At 40.7% G+C, this 18,822-nt stretch overlaps 2 protein-coding genes across 2 annotated transcripts in view; one reads left to right on the forward strand and one right to left on the reverse strand.

The window, feature by feature from the left end:
- T265_02522 (hypothetical protein) overlaps nucleotides 1-18,822 on the reverse strand; it is a gene marked incomplete at both ends in the record, with an annotated part of 66,257 nt that overhangs the window by 13,993 nt on the left and 33,442 nt on the right. The gene's annotated exons all lie outside the window — the stretch shown is intronic.
- T265_13027 (hypothetical protein) lies at nucleotides 8,870-17,676 on the forward strand (the record flags this gene model as incomplete). The annotated part of the gene is made up of 4 exons (XM_009166819.1): nucleotides 8,870-9,214; nucleotides 10,207-10,494; nucleotides 15,747-16,065; nucleotides 17,246-17,676. Coding segments are annotated over 4 exons (1,383 nt in total), but the record flags the coding sequence as incomplete, so codon positions are not given.

The raw sequence follows: 18,822 nt of genomic DNA on the forward strand, positions 1-18,822 counted from the left end.
AGCAGTGGTACACCCTTCTTTCACTTGTGCCTTCCAGGTGAACGACAGCCAATGACCGACAAGAACAAAACCGACCCAGGAATCTTAGGCAATAGCCTCGATCCCGTGTACCAATCCGTGATTCCGTGAATCAGTGCAAATCCACTTGTGACCTTGAAACCGAAAATGGTTTACATTTCAAAAGCTGTTATACTTCATCGTGAACACCATGAAACACAGGAGCTGGAACGTCACCACATTATTTCATCCAGTTAAAAGCTTAGAAGTTCTGGTTTGCATAGACAGCGAAACTCTGAAAGAACCACTGGCATTTGAGGTCATCAAACATTCTTTGTTTCGACTTTGTGGTGCTGGAATTTACTCATTCAACTTAATAGTGATAGCAAAAGAAGTAAGCGTTCGATAAATTTTCATTTGGAACAGCTGTGCAAATGGTGTGAAAACTTTGTGAGATGCAATTCCGAAACAGTGCGGTTGTCAATGGACTGGCTAAGGGCCACCAAGTTTTCGAATGACCGCCGAGGATTGAAAGCAGATTCTTTATTTGTCATTCTGGGGGAGAAAGCCTTTGACATATATCTGATAATTTCGGGTGACTCGTTCATTCTTTGTGGAGGAATGGATGAATTTCTTGATCGGATTGCCGTGTCCTCCATCAGTGTCAGAACACATGTAAGGATTGTGTTTGCGACAACACAGGTAATAAAACTAAACATAGTTTGGAGATGTTCGAAACGGAATTGAATCGGTTAAACAAATAACTTAGTGTAGATGGCGTACTTATATAAGGTCACTCTTCATCTTTCCAGTGTTCAGGACGAATCTCAGTATCAATCGTTTATGAAGAACTAGTGCGAGAATGACTTGCATTAGAGAGCACGGAAATAAGAAACCTCATGGAAGTTCGGTTTTATTAGTGATTAAAATACGGGAATAACAGTTTAAGTCTGGTAAACTGACACACATAAGGCCCAAGCTAAGTAAAGATTTAGATATGGGAATGTTTACAGCGTAGATAGAGTGAGGAAGGCTGCCATCGATTACTTTCTGCTTCTATTCCACTACGGAACGCAAGGAAAACTATTTATATTTTACGGTTAAAGGTCTTCTGTTTTCCTGTGATTCCAAATTTCTCGCTTGCTTGTGAAGAGGAAATCCTGAATACGGATAGGAAAGTTTGCTCAAAAATGTTATTTCAATCAGGAATTTTTTGACGACTGGAAAATTGTACTGCAAATCCAAAAGACAAATACTGAAAGGCACGACCTAGCGTTTTGACCTGGAGTGCTGAAAAGGTTTAAGATATGCAAACCGTACGCATACACTGTGAAAAATGCAGAGAGTTTGGCAAGTGTTCGCTGGAAGTGTAGCAGAAACCAAATATATCGCACATGTTTGTGGTTGTAGTGGCATATCTGGAAGCAGAAGATCAGCGATGATATTCCTTGGACAAATATGCTCCCTGGAATGACACACAGTACATGAAAGAACACCGTTTAGTCGAGTTTTGCTAACTTAGGGAAGTGAATCGCCCATCTGTAACACCATTTCGGTGCCTAGCTGCCATGCCCACGGAGGCACAAGGGCGAGGTTACTACCAGGTCACCCAAGCCTAGACAGGGGACGTCGAGAGGTAGAGGTCGGGGTTGAACCTTCTTGTCAGTAAATTTGCTCTCTAACCACTTGGAAGTGAATAATATCAAAGATCAAATGCAGAAGGACAAAGAACGGTACATAGTACAAGGTTGTCATGCAACTTGAAGGTTACTGTAGAGACAATCGCCAACGTTGGTGATTACACAATATGGAAAACCATCGTGTGTATTTCTTGCGATCTACTTTGCTTGCAAAACATTCCCAGAGTTTTCAGTCACACCTGGTCAAAAACCTAACCGCTAAACCGTGATTGCACAAGAGGCAATATAGATATGCACCAGCTTTTTGCTTTGCGGTGGATGAGAAGAAAAACGCCAAGACCGTGGGAAACACATCCATGGATGCTACATCCTGTTACACGTGTTATCCATCCGGTCAGTTTGCCAGCTGACAAACGCGAACAAGTGTTATGTCCAACGTGTATCGCTTTTTTTCGGGTCCATCAGCTCAAGCTCACTCTATGTAGTACAACGGATAAGACAAGAACTAAGTTGGTTCACAGATAGAAGAGCTCTCGTCAGATTTTCTGTAGTTAGAATTTCATCCTATTGTCCAAAAACACTTATGTGTGCGCAAGCACGAAATTGCTTGCCTACTCGTCCCAAGTATTATACATCCTCCTAAAAAATGATTATTGGATACAAAATCATTCCCACGATCCCCTCAGGCTTTAGATGAGACTTACGTGTAGTCTTTGTCTTCTCTGTTGAGCACCATAAATTCTATTCGTATATTCAATCTGGATATGAGTGGTTGCAGGGGAGTAAGTCTATCTATGCGGCAGGCGTTGAACTTGTTTCGGCGGCATAAAATTCACCATTTTCATTAGGCAGACCGTTAATACTTTAAAGTGGAGCTGACTTGTGCGGTAAATTAAAGTAGGGATGCCTCCTTATTTATATAGCTAGAATAGTGCTTGATGGGCACATTACATGTACAGAGACAGTGAGCCTTTCTCTCCAGAGAAGATATTGTCTTGACTTTTGCAGTAAAACCTTGCATTCTGCCGTAAGGTTGTGAAGAGTTTAATCTCCCTAATGTTGGCTAGTTGTTGAAGAAGAATAAACAGTTGTACAAACACGGCCCAGATAGGTGGAGGAATCAGCACACAAAGACGGATAATCAGGATGGTAGGGCGTGTTGTCTCTGTTTCATCATTTATTTGCTAAACAGGGTCGGGTTTTGAGCAGCATTTGTGGCAGTTAAAACTAAGAATCGGTCAAAGGTACTTCATTGAAGCTCATGAATTAAATTGCAGTAACCTGTGTGCGTATAATATAAACAAAACTGACACCGCATGACCATAATCCTCCTCCAAAAAGCCACAAACCAACCAGAGAAATTGCTTAATATAGTTTGTACAAGCCAGCGGTACTTGCTTCAATAAATAAGTTGCTTTTATTTGCCCATCTAATAGGCTCTGCCTGTTATGGTATCAACGAAACGCTTGATCACCAAAAAATGGAATTATCGCGCCAGGTTTATTTCAACTGGTGAATAGTTTACTCAGCCTATAAAAACTGATGCTGCTACGTCAGTCTAGTAAAGGCTGGCCCCTTAGTCGTCCTACAGATGGTTGCCTAAAACAGATGTACTCAATCACTGGGGCCTCTTCCGTGTGCTAGGGGAGCTAAGCATCAAGAAAACGATACAACTGAAGGATTATTTTTAAAAAAGTTTGAATGAAATCATGAGCTTTCATCCTAAACCTCTAAGCAAAACAATAGCGACGCTGAATAAGCACTCAAATAATTGAATTTTCTAAAGATCACCGGCCAAAAAAGACACAAACGTCAGCTTATTTAGTAATTTCATTTGTTGAGACTAGGTTTCCTGGCAGAGTTGACTAAATCCATCTGCTTGAGGTAGGCGTGGATTATGGTTTTTCGGTATAAACTTTGACTGGATTTAGGTATGTTCTTAACAAGTTAGTCGCCTTTGTCCAGCTTTAATTAACCGTAAAGGTGAAAATAATAGTGAAATCATAACGTAGGTAGAAGGTCCAGATTTCCCCTAAAGATTAGGGGTTATGAATAGCCTTACAAAGTAGGCGTTATATCAGTTCAAGCAAAACTGGAGTGGAATGAAATGAACCAATGTGTAAGCAGTGCAAAGTTTGGGTGCATTTACTAAATGGTGGTTAGGTGTCTGTTGAAGAAGTTTCTGAACTCAGAAGCCGATTTTCATGCATTCCATGTTTTATTCCAGTGAAAGATTAGCTGAAACGCTAAACGGGTGAAATAACTTGGGTGTTTAACTCAAGTGATTGGAAAACCTTGATACTGGGTCCATTGATTCAAGGAACTGATTTGGCAACTGTGAGACAGTATTTCAACTAAAAATAAATTCCTCCATGTATAGCTCAGTGTAGATTAGTAAACACTAAAAAAATGCCAACTTGCTTAATCAATTAGACGGGGACTCACAGGCCCGTGACGGTCAATTTTTACCATTGACTAGAACAACTTACAACTGGGGCAACCTTCAGGACGACAGTTTTAAAACATACCTTAATTAATCTTTAGTACTAGAAAGCAAACTCTCACTCAGTTGTTTATTAAATGTTACTTTATATTTGTTCAGATGTTTAAAAGTCTCAAACGTACTTTCGTTACTTATTATTGATAGATCTGTGTCGTAGGTCAGTGCACCATTGAATAGGTTTTGGGTGACTTATAGCCAGTCTGTACTTTTTCTCGTGGGATGCTTCTTGCTCTAATTAAAACTCCGTTGGAGCCCAAAACTAAGCTGATTTACCGTCAGTGCCTGCTCCTTGCGCAAAATCTGTTATTTGCGAGTCATTTTAGCATACTGTTCACGCGCCCAGCTTGGATCAATAATCAAGTGTTCTCTTCTTGTTGGCGTGAGTTCAGACATTTGCGATCAAACTCGCTTTCAACTTTTGAACAAGCGTTACTATGACAAGATTGCAGCAACAACATGGCATTCATGCTGGCTGTTGGCACATTCTGATTGATTGGGCTAAAATTCCATCACACTGCCTACGAACAACCCAGATTTGTCGACTGAGTTCAGGCAGATTCCTACGTGATTGCTAAAAGATCAATAAGGCGGTTCGAGTGGAAAGCCTGAGCAGTGATAGATGGACTGATCTATTTGAACGGAAGTTTGTGAGCACATCTCTCTAAAAACGAACACGTTACTTCTCACGAACCATGGTAAGAGAAGGACGTTTCTTAAGTAATACAGATATTGAGAGAAGTAATCGTGAAAATGCTCGTTTTGGCAAAGAAAACAGCAAAATTGTAGCATCCGGGCAATCAAAATCAGACGCAATAAATGGGTTTGTTTCTGAAACCACGGTCTAAACGGTTGACCTAAATAGGATAAATTTTGGGCCCTCTTTTTGAGCCTTCCACTAATTAACTGTTTGCACCATGATCGGATTTGGTGTATTTAACCGACACTTTAAATAAAATGTATAGCCCAAACCAAGCTCAAAAACCTGCTCAGTCCATAATACAGATAAAGTTTTAGATTTATGTTGCTTCACTTTCTTTTGCGCAGTAGTCATTTCTATGAAGGACGAGGATGCCATCTTCTGCTAATTGGAAGAGCACTCCTTAGTTCGGTTGACCAATCCATAATTACGTCAACCAGGTAAAGACCATTTTAGATTCTTGCTTGTGAGCTTGAGGTTATTAGTGAATAAAGGCAGCACACTCAAAGTTGATGAAGGCTGTTAGACAGCTTACAAGCGGTTTTACGTCCCTTGTGGTCCATGAGTTCCCGAAATTCTATCAAAATTATGTTTTTGTTGAACACAAACTCAACGAAATACGACGATCACACTCACTCGCAAGCAGATTTATTTTTCACAGAAAATGCACCCAGAGTTTTAGACGAACCTCTAGTTTATGAAATTCTTCTTCAATATATTGCGACAACTCGCATACCGTACCGACGTAAATATGAGGTAGACGGTAGGAATTCAGTCAGTTGAGAAAGGAACTCATAAGCAAGTAAATCATATGACGTTTTGGAGATTTTACAAGAAAATCAGCTTGGTGTGTAGAACAATGTATTTGTTGGGGTTTCTGTTATTTTTCGCGGAGATTCTCCTGAACTTGAAGTAGGCGTGATTCATGGCATCAATCGGATTTACGTTCGACTGGGCAGTTTTGGCATATGCAGTTAACACATCTGGTGGGAAAACACCGCGGGTACTTTGTGGACATCCTGTTTGGCAATAACGCCTGCAAATGAAATTATTGTTTATCAGATTTGTATACTGAGTTGTTTGGGACGTCCCGTATGGAGGCCACCTGGTATTGCGGAATCCGTGTGACAGTGCCCCAATGATCCATTTCAATGTATTTCTGACACCATCCTTGTTTTGCAGATAACAATCCTCCAAGACATTTACACCTGCAACATCAGTTCTGAGTTCTGATCAACAGATGTGTAACGTTTAAAATAAAGAGCGAATTAGCCATCCACAGTATCAAGTGAAAGCGATAAGTTTTCAATGGATATCTATTTATTGTGCCCTTCTTTCAAAATATGTTTTTGCGTGAAATGCCAAACAGATTTAGTTAATCTCCACTCAAACGTGAAAATGGCAAAAAGTTGTTGCCTGAACAGTTTGAAGAACGAAAATTTAAAAGCGGTGCGCCGATTCTTTTGACATCCTCTTTCAAACTTTCATGATGCTAAAAACGTCGAAAATGCACGCATTAGAATACACATTTAAGTCATAATCGATTCTTCTAAACAAAATAACTTCAAGCCAGTCAGAAAACTTTTTTCTGTAGACCGGTTGAACTTTTAGTGTACTTTGTTTTCAATCGGATGATTCAAAATAATTCTAGTGTCACACAACAGACGTTATAACACATGATCAACTCAGGTTAGTTTGGCCCTGGAATATCGAAGGAGTCAAGCTCCTCGAACATTTGATGTTCCCAAGGAGGCAAATATTTTAAAAGTTATCAAGAAAGCTTCTAAATGTTCACTTAAATGTTTCATAGAATTAAAAGCCTATAAATGTTCCCTCAAGCAGGTCCAAACAATGTTTTAGATGACATATAAACCTGCTGTGATAGATTAGCCCAAAAGTTATTTTTAAATAATTTAAAGTATGCACAAGTATTTAGTGCGCGTACAAGGCGCTAGAAAGTACACTTTGTACAAACGTACAAATAGAATAAACCAAATATTGTGTAACAAAAGCCGGAAGTTCTATCTTGTTAATCAGTTAAATTTGATAATCATCATGAAAACCTCTACTGATGCAAAGGGCTCAAAGCATTCTTGGTTGAGGAAACCGAACGAAAAGAATGCAGGCGTCAGTTTGAATTCGTAATTTACAGGTTTTCACTCGTATGTGGGCTTCAGCAAAAGATGTATCGGTTGCTTTTTCAGATGGGATAGGGTGATCATTAGATTTCTAGAAAATTCTAGGCGGCCCACAACCGGTTATGCTAAAATTGGTGCTCACTGAGCAAGCATATTCACCGAGTTTCTGTCAACTTTATTTTTTACTCCAACCCAGACTAGAAGCAAATTGCGGAATGCACACTGAGATGTCGTAGTTCTCTTTCCGCAAACAAAAGCTTCAGTTTTTATTACCTACTGACATTTTTCAATGATCTTCAGATATTTCATATCTAGCCAAAGTTCCGACATTGTAATTCTTCAGAAACAGAAGAACCTACTCCTCCGAACTTTTGAAAATATGGCCGATACGTGGCACTTCCTAGAAAATCGATGATGTATGACCTTGATAGAAATCGTTGTTCAGACGTATTTTTGCAATAAAAATGTTGCGTGCTGTTAAGTTACTTATTTTAGGATGCAGGAGCTTTATTGTTCTCAGCCTTATAACAAATTGTTCAGATCGAGCACATGCTGTTTGTGTCGCTGCGATAAAACGAAATCCTGTCACCGAGGTCGTGCGTGCATAAGAATAATCTGAGACTGGTGTTCAACCCGCAGATGCGAGTTCTGTAGAATTCTGAAGATATTCCTCATATTTTTCTCACCGTCGATCTATTTCTGGTCTATTTCAAAAAGACTCAGACATCCAGCTCAATTTGAAAAGTTCGAATTATGATACGCTATAGGGTTTTTAATTACTACATGTATTGTATTGTCTCATATTGGACAGAGTAACCATTTTAACTGGCAACAGAAAGGAGATGCGTCGCAATCGCTGGCGCACACTCTCCATAACATGTACATTTTATTTCGCCATCTGGTTGAAATTTGGGATATCAAAGTAAACAAAAGGGACTGAGAAGATACTACCAATTCTTTACTATTTCGTGGGTACTCAGAATTTTTTTGGCTTTCTACGCATTGATTTTAGCCCGAAAGGGACTGAAACCCCTGATGAATAGGAAGAATGCAAAGACAAATCATTACGGACAGTGGTACTCGCCATCGCCAAGATATGGCTCGAAATTTATACGTTCGGTAATGTGAATGAATAGAATGAAATTCAATACATTTTAGGAGCAGTGAGGCAATCACTGACCTTAGCAAATAAAACATAGTGTAACTAATTGCCTGCATTGGATGTCCCACTAAGTTGCATCATTTATCTACGAAACTCCTTAACATCTGGTTCCTCAACAACAGCCATCTGATGACATCTAAGGTGGCTCAGTGGTTAGAGCGCAAATTCACTAACCGAAAGGTGCGTGGTTCGAACCCGAGGTCCGCATCTCGACATTCCTCGTCTAGGCTTGGGCAACCTGGCAGTATTCCGGCTCTCTAGATTCCTTTGCGTGTCATGGCACTTAGACGCCGAATGTGTGCTACAGCTGAATGTTTAACTGATTGATAAAATCTGGTGACTCTCAGGCTAACAGATGGAAGTCGGTTGGGACAAAGGCCAGCGAACGAGAAGTGGCGTGATTACTTCACGGTGTCATTATACAAAACGTCGTGCGCATCAGAAACAAGGAAATGACTACCATAGCAAGACAGTTTTTTGGAAAACTATATACCCGTGTGAAAATACATGAAGAGTGCAAAGAGGAGAACAAGTGTAAAACTCGGGCGGGGATCTCAAGGTCTCAGTAGCTTTAAAGGATTTGATCTAAAAAAGGAACGTTTGATTTTATCTTGGTCCCTTGCTTTACATTTCGGAAACCGATCAGTATAGTGTATGTTTCCACTAAATAATATCTGCCAACAAGTTCCCAGCCGTTATGACACTATTGTTTTTTTTCGCTGTATAAAATAGGATGTCGCCAAGCATAACACTACCAGCATCACACGCAAGGACTACCCAGAACAATTCCTACGTCGTTTGGCACAGCTCACTTGTGGATCGTTTGCCACTGTGCAGTTTGTTTGTGACCATTCAGCCTGCAGGCATGGATGTCTTGTTTGGGACCTGGGACAGTTTAACTATCCTGAACCTAGAAGATCTAACAACGCTAAAGTTTTTGTCCACATGCTACACGACGATAGCATCATGCAAGTGATTACCAGCCTTTCCGGAAAAACATACCAGGCATTGCCGATGGACCACCAGCAAGTACTTATGAATTATATCAGAATGAATCCATCGGGTGAGTTTTATCAGGTATAGAATTGTCGGTTCTAACTAACTTTTTCCAAGTAATTCTCTAACTGTCCGCAGTTCTTAGAGTAACAAAAGTGGCTTTGAAATTGCGTTTGAAAATGTTTGTCTCCTGGGCTAAACCAACCTCCAAATTGCTGGTAGAATGACCGGCCATGCGCGTACTAGTGATACAAGCGTTGCTATGAAGGGGTTTCTGTTTTCGTATATGGATCAGGGAAAATTGTTTCCTCGACTTCGCTTGCAACAAGGTCTATTCTCTACAATAAAAGAGTAAGTGATGTCAGGGCCAAACGAAGCTTTTCCAGAAGCGTCTGTACCGTAGAGGTTTAGTATCCTCAGGAGGCAACTATATTACAGAATCGAATATTTCGATCATTTCTTCATCGTTTGTTTAGCATTTTGTGTCCGCCTATATCTTCAAGGGACAGCAGACTGTTCCTAAAGATACAAGTTTTGTTTTTAATATTTGGCCACAAATCCCACCTATAGGCAAATAAACCGGCCGTTTTCTAGATACTCATACTGATTACTATTTCTTTACATACACATCTCTATCAGTGAGTTATATATATAGCTGTTGAAGACATCTTCAACCGTCTAATACTTCAAAAGCTTTGCTTTTAATTAGGTCCAGTGTGTTTGACGTTTCTACCTGGTCAAAAATTTATCTTCTTACCGAATTTTGCAGACAGTCAGATAGGATTTTTGGCGTTAGTATATAATCACCCAATACGTTTAGATATAAAAGTAGGCGAGTGAAATGATATTTATGCTTTAAAGTGTCTCAATAATTGACTCTACAGAAGACTTTACTCCGTAAAACACATTAGATTGCACACGGAAACGCTCAAGTTTGTGCCCAAGGAAACGTTTTTCGTAATAAATGTTGTTTCCTGAATTTTATCTGGTAATGCATGATTTCAAACAGAAAAACTATCATATTTTCAGAAGTCATTACGAATTTTTAACGTAACTGTGGTCTGTGTTTGAAGACATCTTCACTTTTCATCGTTGACGTTCTGTACTCTTCATCTTTCTGCAAAACTGAAGATCATTTGGACCAACAAGAGCATTGGGCGAAATATCTGGTCGACCAGCGACTGGTCAACGGTGTCAATCGATATCTGCGCCAGACTGCACGAGAATGTGCACACGATAATTCTTGGTGGTCAGATATGAATTTTACCGGAGTACCAGGCCAATCGATACTGCTTGGAAGAAACGTATTGGCACGTCTGCCAGAGGACGGGCACTTCTACCGTGGAAATATTGTTGAGCTCGTAAGTTTCCCCAAGTATCCTTTCAAATATCGCAACTGCTAAGTAGGAACTATCCCTCAATTATGCAACTGCTTATGTGTGGCGTCGCGATTTATTGAAAACGGTTGCTGCGAGTTTCCATGGCATTGGGCGTCCTGCATTTCCTGAATGTCCGTCAGCTCTGCGAATTAGGTAATTGGATTGATAACGTTCATCCCAATCGAGGAGATAATGTCAGTCCAAGGTTGGGAGAGGTAAATTACTCTTCTTCTCTATACGTTTATATAGTTTAGAAATATGGCGAATGTTCAGTTCATAAATCGCCTGCTCTCCTTATCCTTGGAGAACAGTTAAGAATCCCTTCAGTGACGGTACTGATGAAGGTAGTGTCTGTAAATGGGCCAGATAATTGAAAACGATGTAGGGCCCTCTTTTTATGGCGTAAACTGGAATGTGCACAGTCCCGAGCTTTGACAATAATACTACTTACGAACGGTTTAAAAGTATAGCTTGCTGACATAAATCTCTTTCAACCATCAGGTGGTAAGTATCAAACTAATCCAGTACAAGTCTTCCAGCGATAACAGTAGTAGAACACCTATCTACGGTTTTTGGCCCCCGAGTGGTGGCAATCCACTGCTTTCCTTTGGTACCTAAAACTTTCCCTATGAATTCAAAAGTGAATAAGTAAGGTGGTTGTGTCTTGCTCCTGTGAATACGCTAAAAGCATGCGTTTGACAATGATCGCTACTAACAGCCCAGATGCATCAACGGGAATTGTGGTACTGGTACCGAGACTCACATAAGTGCCCTAGAATATTGCCTAATAGAGATGTTTAAAGGTCGGCAATTAGAGATTCACTGGACATATTCATGAAGACTGGAAACCTAGAGTTTCTGGTTTTTAGTATTTTGAAGAGCTACATCAAACTTATAACCAGCAAGCAAGGGGAACTTTTGAGAAAAATCAAACTCTACAGTAGTAAATGATTAAGACGATTCTAGTGACCTTCTGAAAGGCACTTGAACTACGGTCACGATGATCAAGTTTTTTTGAAACGCCATCCCTACCGAAGTCTTCATCATTTACTGAGTATGTTTGACGAAAACGTGCGTTAATTGGTGCCTCTCTCTCTGAAGAAGTGGGCATTAGTCGGGTTCCCTTACGTAATTCAAGAAAGTGTACGTCAGTGGCCCTGTTGTTGCCAGGACCGTCCAATGTAATGCAATAGACGGGAAGTGTACACCAGAAAAGTTACTATGGTTATAGATGCAGTTTAGTTTTCATAACTGTGTAAACTGCTTTGGTCACGGAACTTCCCCAGTAGTCCAACAATATTCTTGCGGTTGTGCGTTTCAAATGTCCTTTCAGTGCTGCTGGCTGCCAGAATGAGCACCACAATAGCGCTACACCTGGCCTTGCAGCCATCATAAGCTTCGAGGCATTTACAGTGCATACAAACATCAATGACAAATATCGTACCACCTAAGATTTCTACAGACCGATATGTATTTTATGAAATGCTATTGAGGTCAGACGGTTTATTTGATTTTTTCTGCCTCATTTTAACCGGAATGGTAGGAGCATGCCACAAACATTCAAGGCAGCTCTACAGAGAAATTATGAGTTCGATTGTTGACCTGTTATCTGACCTTGACAGTCCGATAACCGACTTCCCCTCGCCAAATGAGGTGGCGTCGTCATTGCTGGATCCAGTGCTTATGTAGTTTCTAAACAGTATGCAATAACTTTAAAGTGACTGGTTGGTCCTTTGATGGATTTTGCATAATTTGGTTGGTAAGTTCGCTAGGAATATTGGTTGCTTTGTGACCACTTTTCCTTCTATCTAATTACTTCATTGGTAGCCTTTGAGTAGATAGTTCCCTTTCTCCGTTTTGACTCGATGGTTTCCTTCTTTCCTTGTGGTGTGATTTCGTTCATCTTGATTGACCGATTGGATGGTTTGATATAAACATATTTTCTCCTGCGGGAATTGTGCGAGATTGTGTTATGTCTTCTTTAATGCTCTACTAAGTACTTACATCTGAGTTATACTCAGCATGGACAGCAATCAAGGGTCAAGCAGTAACAGTCCCAAGTCGTAGTTACGTGGTTCCACATGCTAATTGGCAGTTGTTAAAACATTAGGCTCCCCATATTGTTGAACATGGTATGTTCCTGTCAGTTTTACGTGCTGCATGCAAGATAACGTCAGTATAAAAACAGTGAGCACCATATATGTGGACAGAGTTGATCAAGTGTTTTTCAAAACGAATTGAAAGCTAAATTCTCTGGAAGAATATGAAGATATTCAGAAGTGTACCCTAATTTCTGGATAGAAATATGATACGGAAGGTGATGTACATTAGCATATAATGAGTCGACCATAAAGTACTGTTCACTTTCCATCTGGAGATCGGGCGTGACTGGTGTTTGTTCCCGAAATTTCCACAACTCAGCAGTACGACAAAAATACCTCTGGTTGACTACATTTCTTTTGACGCACAGGGTCTAATCGCAGAGTAGGAGTAACGGGGAATCACGAATGGAAGTTAAGCGATATCCACCAATAGTAGAAATCGCATTCTGTGTCCCAGATCGCTTGGTTTGCCACTGGAAGGATAAGGGATGAGAAGGAAGAGCCAACGGACTGTGCGTCCACATTCGAAGACATATAGAGTATCTCTGTCCATTTTTATATATTACAGTGGTGGCAAAAATATCATTAATGTAGCAGTGTCTTGTTCTGCACTGTTTTCTAAATACGTCATTGCCCGACTCCTATACACACTGTCATCATCGCAAATGTTTCTCAATACCGTTGGTTTGTTTGGGTTTAGCTGTTGATCAGGCGATATTTGATCTGTTTTTCGAGCCCGACAAGTGGCTTATCCAGTGACAATCATCTGCAGACTGATTATCAATAGTGACAAGACTTTTTTCTTGAAAGAACATTACTCATAAGGTTGCCGAAAACCACTGAGTCGGTTTCACCCTTGATGGGACTCACCAGGTAGGGGCCTTCACCGAGTTCCGTCAGCCTTATATTCTACAAACATCCAAATCTTATGCATAGAGGATCGAGATAAACAAGGCCAAAAACTAGATGAAACAACGAAAAGTCACACAGTTCTTGAGCTTTAAACATGACACACGACCTAGGTAAAATTGTTATCAGGGTTTTGGTGGATTTAGATCAGTCTCATTCTCACACATCCGAAACCATGCTCCTTTGGCAGTCCAGTCCAAGGTTAATTCCTTATTTTATCATTGTCTTACTGCGATAAAAGTGTCCAGCTAAGCTTACCAACTACAGTTGTCCATCATCATCATCATCATCATCGTCATCAGCATCATCATCATCATCATCGTCATCATCATCATCAGCTACAGCAGTGAGGCCGCGCATATGTTTTAAAGAGGTTAAAGATGCCAGTAGCGTTCACTGATGATCTGTGGAAATAGGAATGGATAATTGCGCGCCGGGGGCGGTAGTTCATATAATTGACGAATTCGTCCAGGAATGACAGTAAACGTTTCATCAGGAGGATCCAGAGGTGAGGCTGTTCATTGAAGGCAACAATCTGGATGCTTGTCCACCATTCAGTTCGCAACTAGAAGGTATCTGTAAATGACTCTAACCATTGATGTGCCCATTTTAAGGGTCTCCATCCCCAAAAAACGCAGCCACGATATTAACTCATAGTAGGTCTTACATTTCATGGCCACGTCACTGACTGATCTCCCCTGACTAGCTTGCATCTTTCTTGTGGTTATGAAAAAGGGGTTCCTTCGTTGATTGAAAGAAGAAAAGAAAAGTGATTGATTGATTCACTGGATAGTTGACCAAGCCAGCGAAATCTATGCAGTGCGATCAGGTCATCTGTCATGGACAATGGATAATGATAAAGTGCACAAATGATTGTTCATCGCAATATGGGCACGAGAAATATGCTGATCATACAAGCACCCGAGTGAAATGTGTTAAGCAATCACAGAGTAACAAACAGAGGTTTCACCGATCCTAGATAGGCGACCTAATCAGTGAGACATCTAAGTACTCGTTACGACCCGGGTGCTGAAAAAAGCCCTCTACTTGATAACTGTAAAGGCATTACCGGATGTTTTTACCTTTGGCAGACACCGAGGAATTCCAGCTGTTCGTGATCAAAGACTCGATTTCGAAAAGGTCGCCAAATTCACATGCATAAATTTCGTTTATCTGTTTGTTGAAAACAGCAAATTAGTTGAAAAATGTTTCAACCGATTGAGAAAATATTGTCGTTGCATCACTGCATTGTCAAGTGGTAATTAAATGTCTCCTATCCTTCTAGGTGTCGAAAATCAGAAGTAAACGACTGTGACATGTTGGAGCCAATTACTCGCTCGGTATCCGCTTTGAACCTCAAGGCGACCAACCATCAACGTGAAGTTTTCGTTTCAGAAATATTGCAGCTTAGAATAGTTTAAATGCAAAAACAATTCACACGTAGGAGGGTCCTATTCCATTCATCCCTGAATCTCAGCCATGCAATGGCAAAAGATGTATTACAATATACACGGCTCACTTTTTCTCCTGTAGGCGTTCCATAATTTCAAGTAGAGGGAAAAATTTCGGGTACCTTGAGAATACTACTTTTGTCGTTTTTAACCACAGACATGAAGTTTGCATTGACCTGACTGGGATTTGAGCAGTAATGTGAGTTCGGCAAATGTATTCATTTGCATAGCAATTTGGTTTTCATCGGACACTCACCTCAAGCCCAGCTAAATCTCTCGTTTGCGACGTTCTCCAACCAAATGTGTTGCCCAAAGGCCGAACCACGTTTCAGTTGGTACGATATTCGAGGCGTCGCAGTATATTTTCCCAAAGGCAGCTACTTACAAGCTTGCTGAAATCTCCTCGTCAGCTCATGATTTGAGTTAATCGGGTAAGCACAGTCCCTGAGATTTCATCCTTTTCTGCCACTTGAACCCAAATTTCACAACATTGAATAGATCAACTCCTTTCTCACGGGAGACTTACCTGAAACGCAGCTGAATTTACTGTTTATCTCATTGAACCTCATGAACAGCTTCCTTAATGAAAGCAAAGTGCGTTGTTCATAGGTATTTCGTGGTTGAAATTTCCGCCAAAAATGACCTGAAGGTCCTCAAATTCGGTTTGTTCGTCCTAGTTTTGTTTCATAAAATACAACTATTATTTCCAAGTGGAAGTTGAGTGAATTTCACTCACAAACATCTTGATTTGACATTCCCATGATCTATCTAGAAGGGCAGTTTCATATGGCACATGGCCCTTATTCGATTTGGGCCGTTCCGTACAACCGATCGCTTACCGCGATGTCGGAGTGGCACTGGAAAGTCATGCTGCAACAGTTATCGCTACGAGTCTGTACCAATGTCAGAACTGATTGACTTGGACTATGCACTTCGACACCCTATCCGAACGGGAGACCGAGTACTCGTTCCAAACTTGTGGCCCAAACCCCGGTGTGCTTCGCATCAGAAGGAGGCTTGCCCTCGAATAGCCCACATGCGTTATCTACCAGCCACGGTGGTTGACGGCTTCGAGGATCGGAGTGTGTTCCGTGAGTTTCTGGCTGGTGTCTAAGTGTATAACGAAGTCCTAGAGAACACTCACACGTGACTTACTACGTCCTCTTTTATGATGGCCTTATTAATGCCGTATTGATGCTATGTTAGTGTAAATTCCAAAGCGTAAGTTTCACTAAGAGTTGGAATGTGCAACTTCACTGGACTTGCATAAACTTTGTCTAAAGAACGACTGTACGGAATGTCTGCATTCGGAGCTTTCGGTTATAGAAGGAAACAAAGAAGCATAGTAAAAAGTTTTCCTTCAACACATTAATTACCTGCATGGGTTTTTTCAAAAGATTGTGATAAGATATCAGATGACTAGCATAAATGTAAATGTGAACAAGAATTTCTACACGAGAGTGAAGAACTGCCATCTAAAGGTGTCCAAGTACGAGTTTATTCCTATCGGTTAGGTGGGATTAGTCGAAGTGGAAGGACTGATAGGCGAAATGGGCATCAGTGCATTCAGTTGACGATTGTGACGACACAATGAGGGTTGACGTAACGTAACAGCGAACGCTGCTGCATCGGATGATTAGTGGCACTCGACAAGTGACGCTGAACGGTCCGGCCAAACCGACACAGTGAACCGTATGGATCGGATGAGTCGCAACTGTGTTTGTCACGTATGTGAATTTTCAGGATCCATTACGCAATTACAAACGTTTAGTCATTCACTGAATAGGTATCCAAGTTCTATGATTCAATTAGTTTGCATCGAATTCTCAAACATGAGAAGCCAAAATGAAAGCACTATCCCTGACCGGTACCTTATCTTCGATATTGTTTTTGTGTAAGCAGTTGTCACTAAAGTGAGTGGAAGGCTGCAAGGTTTGTTATCTTTTGATCATTCTGGAAGTTGTATAATCTTTAAAAGGCAGTTTGACCTAGATAAACCTGACAGACTTCCTCGCCTTACAGCAGTGCTTGTTTGCTTTAGATGTCCCCAAATGTATAACTGTTTTTTTCAAGGACGGACCTTAGTCCTCTCGGAGGGTTATTGTACGAAGCTTCAAACTTACTTTTTCACCGTAGGACATTTCAACACGCAAACTGCGCACACCTAACAATAACTGTCCAGCAAATCAACGGTTAGCACTTTTCAAATGAGAGAGCTGTCCGTTTTGTACGGTATGTTAGTATATACCATTCATTAACTGTTTTCCCTAGACCCAGATAGATATTGCGGCCAAACAGTGTCGATGATTACAGTAGCCCTTGCGAGCAATAAGTATCGGCTCGGTTGTCATCCAGTTGAACCAGGTCTAGCCGTGTGGATACCAAACACAACTTACGAACGACTCATTTTGGAGCAGTTGCTTCCAGCTTCAGAACGAAAATGGTTGCGAACCCACACATTCACTCCCTATGTATACCCAGAACAGTCAGCACCCGGTTATCCGGCAGATGGTCAACAAAAAAAGACATCCGACCGGAAGGCTATTCCCTATGAGACGCAGCTAGTGAAATACTTGCAGTTGCACTACAAACCCATTTGTCAGGTAGGTTGGGTTGTTTACTGGCACATTATAAACGTACTTTTTGTTGCACCTTTGCTTAGAACTGTGTTTTCACATTTACTTCCTTCTCAGTCTATCTAGCGACAGGTAAGGAAAGTATCCATCTAGAGATTTCATGCCCTGAATATTCCAATCATGCAAGCCTATCTTTTGGAATGGATATCGTGCTTTGATAGATCTTCAGTGCTTTAAAAGCCAATGAAGAAATTTTATCGGTCATAAAAAATTTTAACGGTGTAATAATTCATGTAAGATTAGGTCATGTGGTTGTCTCAGGCACTAAAAACAGACATTAGAAAGTGTTGTAAGCAGATATTTTGTATTTTAGTAACGTCAAACGTCAACCAGGTAAAACTGTTTCCTTGTGTGAAAGCCCCTGATGAATAATTTCGGAAAACTGAACGAAGACTACTCACGAAACGACAAACTGTGTTTCTCTGGCATGAATGAAATAACCACGGTAATTGCAATAGGGGCTTTGTCGTGTAAGTGAAGTAAATCTAAGCTGCAAAGCTGAGAGTTGAACAGCTTTTTCATGTTTATTGGGAATTGTCAGCTGTGTTTGTCTGGCAAAACGCAGAAAGTTTCGAACCAACAACCTCCCTGGTAGTAGACTAAATACTTAACTTTTCAGCCACGGACGTTGTTCCGCACGTAAACAACTCTTACTTCGAGAAAATTTATCGTCATCTTTAATGTCTGAGGAATGAGCAGAGCTTATCCTGTTTAAATGTGACTTATTTCAACGGCTGATCAACGCCCATGACTGGAAGCTTCAGTGTTAAGTCACTCACCGCGAGATCGAGATTTTTGAACCCCTTGGAGTTTTGTTAGATAAATATTGCTGACAATTCAAAGTAGAGATAAAACACCTGTACGTTACTTCTCGGTTTCTCTGGAACCTGATAGGCCATAAAGAGGGTGCACTGTCATCTGCTGAATGCTTGGAAACTGCTGAAACCTGCCATTTATTGTGGGGAAGCTGAATGTGGAGAGTTCAAGTAAATTAGTCACTTGAGATCAATTGAGTATATCACTCATTTGAGATACCAAATCGTAGCAAACTTCTGTAAGGCGGATTCGGGGCAGCGGCTGCAAATTTTCACTAAAATAAAACCAGGCAATGATGAGGACTAGTGAACAAACGGTTGTAGTACTAATCAGAAGAAACTTAATCCGGTTATCACATACATGTTTTAAGGCTTTTAACTGAAATTTCCCCGCACG

Source organism: Opisthorchis viverrini, assembly GCF_000715545.1.
Source record: "Opisthorchis viverrini unplaced genomic scaffold opera_v5_32, whole genome shotgun sequence".
NCBI classification, from domain to species: domain Eukaryota; kingdom Metazoa; phylum Platyhelminthes; class Trematoda; order Opisthorchiida; family Opisthorchiidae; genus Opisthorchis; species Opisthorchis viverrini.